General features: G+C 56.6%; 1 protein-coding gene across 1 annotated transcript; it reads left to right on the top strand.

Annotated features, from left to right (window-relative positions):
- On the top strand, positions 201-1,717 carry LOC8054408. Its single transcript, XM_021454497.1, has one exon. It carries the CDS (start codon positions 227-229, stop codon positions 1,577-1,579), a length of 1,353 nt encoding a protein of 450 aa, XP_021310172.1. The 5' UTR covers positions 201-226; the 3' UTR covers positions 1,580-1,717.

Here is a 2,341-nt window from a genome sequence, read left to right as displayed (position 1 = left end):
TGATTTACAGGCAAACTGTGCAATTAGTTTTTATTTTTATCTATATCTAATGCTTCATGCATGTGTTGCAAGATTTGATATGACGGAGAATCTTGAAAAGTTTTTGCTTTTCGGGGTAAACTAAACAAGGCCTAGAGATATTAAAAACGATGCTCGGGGGAAGGTCGTAGCCGTCGTCTAGTTTGTGTTTTCTGATTAGCTTGCCGTGGAAGCTGCACGATGAAAAATGGCTGGATTAGCTTGCTGTGGAAGCTTCATACAAACACGGAGGAGCGAACTTGTATTTATTGGCCCACGCGGGCGGCCCAAATCCCAATCCCACTCGATGAAACGCCTCCAGCTCCAGCCCACCTCGGCGTCGCCGGCGCCGGCGCTGGAGGACGACGACCTTCTGGCGGAGTTCCTCCTCCGTCTCCCACCGCAGCCCTCGACGCTCCCGCGCGTGGGCCTCGTGTGCAAGCGCTGGCGCCGCCTCGTCACCGACCCGCGGTTCGTCCGCCGATTCCGCGCGTTCCACCGCCGGACGCCTCCGCTCCACGGCTTCATCATGCGCAGCGGCCTCTTCTTCCCTACCCAGGAGCCGCCGGACCGGCTCCCGCCCTCCCGCTTCTGGCGGGACCGGTGGTGCGGCGAGCCCGACTTCCAATACCACTGGGGAGTACACTGCTGCCGCCACGGGCTCGTCCTCTGCTGCCGAGGCGGCGAGGAGGAGTTCGCCAGCGAGTTCATAGTGGTCGACCCCGTGACCACCGGGCACCGGAGCCGCCGCCGCGTCGGCATCCTACAGCACGAGGGAGCGTACCTCGTCGCCTCGACGGTGGTCTCTGTCGCGGGCGGCGGCGCCGACCGCCGCGCGTTCCTCGTCGTCGCGCTGCTCGCCCATGACTACGAGACTAGACTGACCGCCTCCGTTTACTCGTCGGAGTCAGGCGCCTGGGCCAGTTCCGATTCCGACGCCGCCGTGGTTCCTCCGTCTCCTGTGATCCCGCTGCTTCAACCTAGCAGCCTTGTCGGCAACGCCATCTACTGGTTTCTCTTCGACGGCGAGATCGTCCGCTTCGATCTGGGAAGACGGAGGCTCTCCATGATCGAGCAACGGCCGCGTCCGCCGGACGTGCCTCCAGGCCGACCAGACGTGCAGGTGCCGTGGATCAATCTGGATTTCAGGTCTTGGATCCTGCCGGCAGCTGGCGACGGCGATGGCCATGGCCGCCGCTTTTGTCTGGCCGTTTTGTCTCGGCGTAGCATCGAGTTCTGGGAGAGGGAGGCAGAGCTTAGCGACGACGACGACGACGACGACGATGCTGCTGCTGCGAAGAAATGGGTGCTGTGCAGGACAGTTCAGCTGGAGAAGGTTCTTCCAGTGAAGTTGGAGGAGCATGCGCAGACGACGATGCTGCTGCCACTGCCATTACCACTAGGGATAAGCGGGTTCGACGAGGAGAGCAATGCCATCTTTGTATGGACAGATGATGGTGTCTTCATGAGCGACATCGAGTCGACGACGACGATGCAGTTCAAGAAAGTGTTGGACAGACAAATCACCCGATGTTATCTTCATCCCTACTCAAGCGTTTGATTTGAGAGTTGCAGGTTACGGACAGATGATGGTGTCTCTTGCGATTGCGGTTCACACGTACGTCAGAGAGTGTGCAATCTTTTCTATAAATAAGAGCAACTCCAACCATTATGCAAATGGACTTGGCATTTACCAAAATGCATAAAACTCCAAAAAAAACCCCTCCAATCGTTATGCATTTGGACTATGCATTTTACATAGCTATGCATTTGGAGGGGGAAACTTGGCATATATGCCAAAGGAGTCCCGCTATGCAAATAGAGATCACGGGATTCTCGGTTCCACCTCGCGGGCTTTTTTCTTCTCTTCGCGCGGTTTCCCTTCACGCCGCCACCACTTCACGCGATAGGAGAAGCATCGCGCGTCCTCCTTCGCCAGCTTCACGCGCGCGTTTCTGGACCTGATGGAGATCGTTACTGGAGCCAAGGGGCGAACCTATACGACGACGAACTGATGACCAACAAACGACGAACTGGTACGGTGAACGACTGAACGGGAGATCGGTACTGCGATCGGTACGACGAACAGCGCAGCTCACTATCGGTACTACGCGGCTGTTTGGCGTGGGAATTGGTGAACGGGAGACGACGGCGGGCTGTTTGGCGCGGGATCGATTGGCCGCGCGGGAAGGAGTGCCGCGAAACAAAATTTCCAAGAAAAAAAAAAGATGATGGACTTGGCATTTTGCATAACGGTTGGAGATCACCCGATTTTAGTCTTGCCATTTTTATTTGGGGGTTTACAATTTGCCTAAAATGCATA

The sequence above is a fragment of the Sorghum bicolor genome, chromosome 2, assembly GCF_000003195.3.
Source record: "Sorghum bicolor cultivar BTx623 chromosome 2, Sorghum_bicolor_NCBIv3, whole genome shotgun sequence".
NCBI classification, from domain to species: domain Eukaryota; kingdom Viridiplantae; phylum Streptophyta; class Magnoliopsida; order Poales; family Poaceae; genus Sorghum; species Sorghum bicolor.
This window is presented reverse-complemented; position numbering and strand designations above follow the sequence as displayed.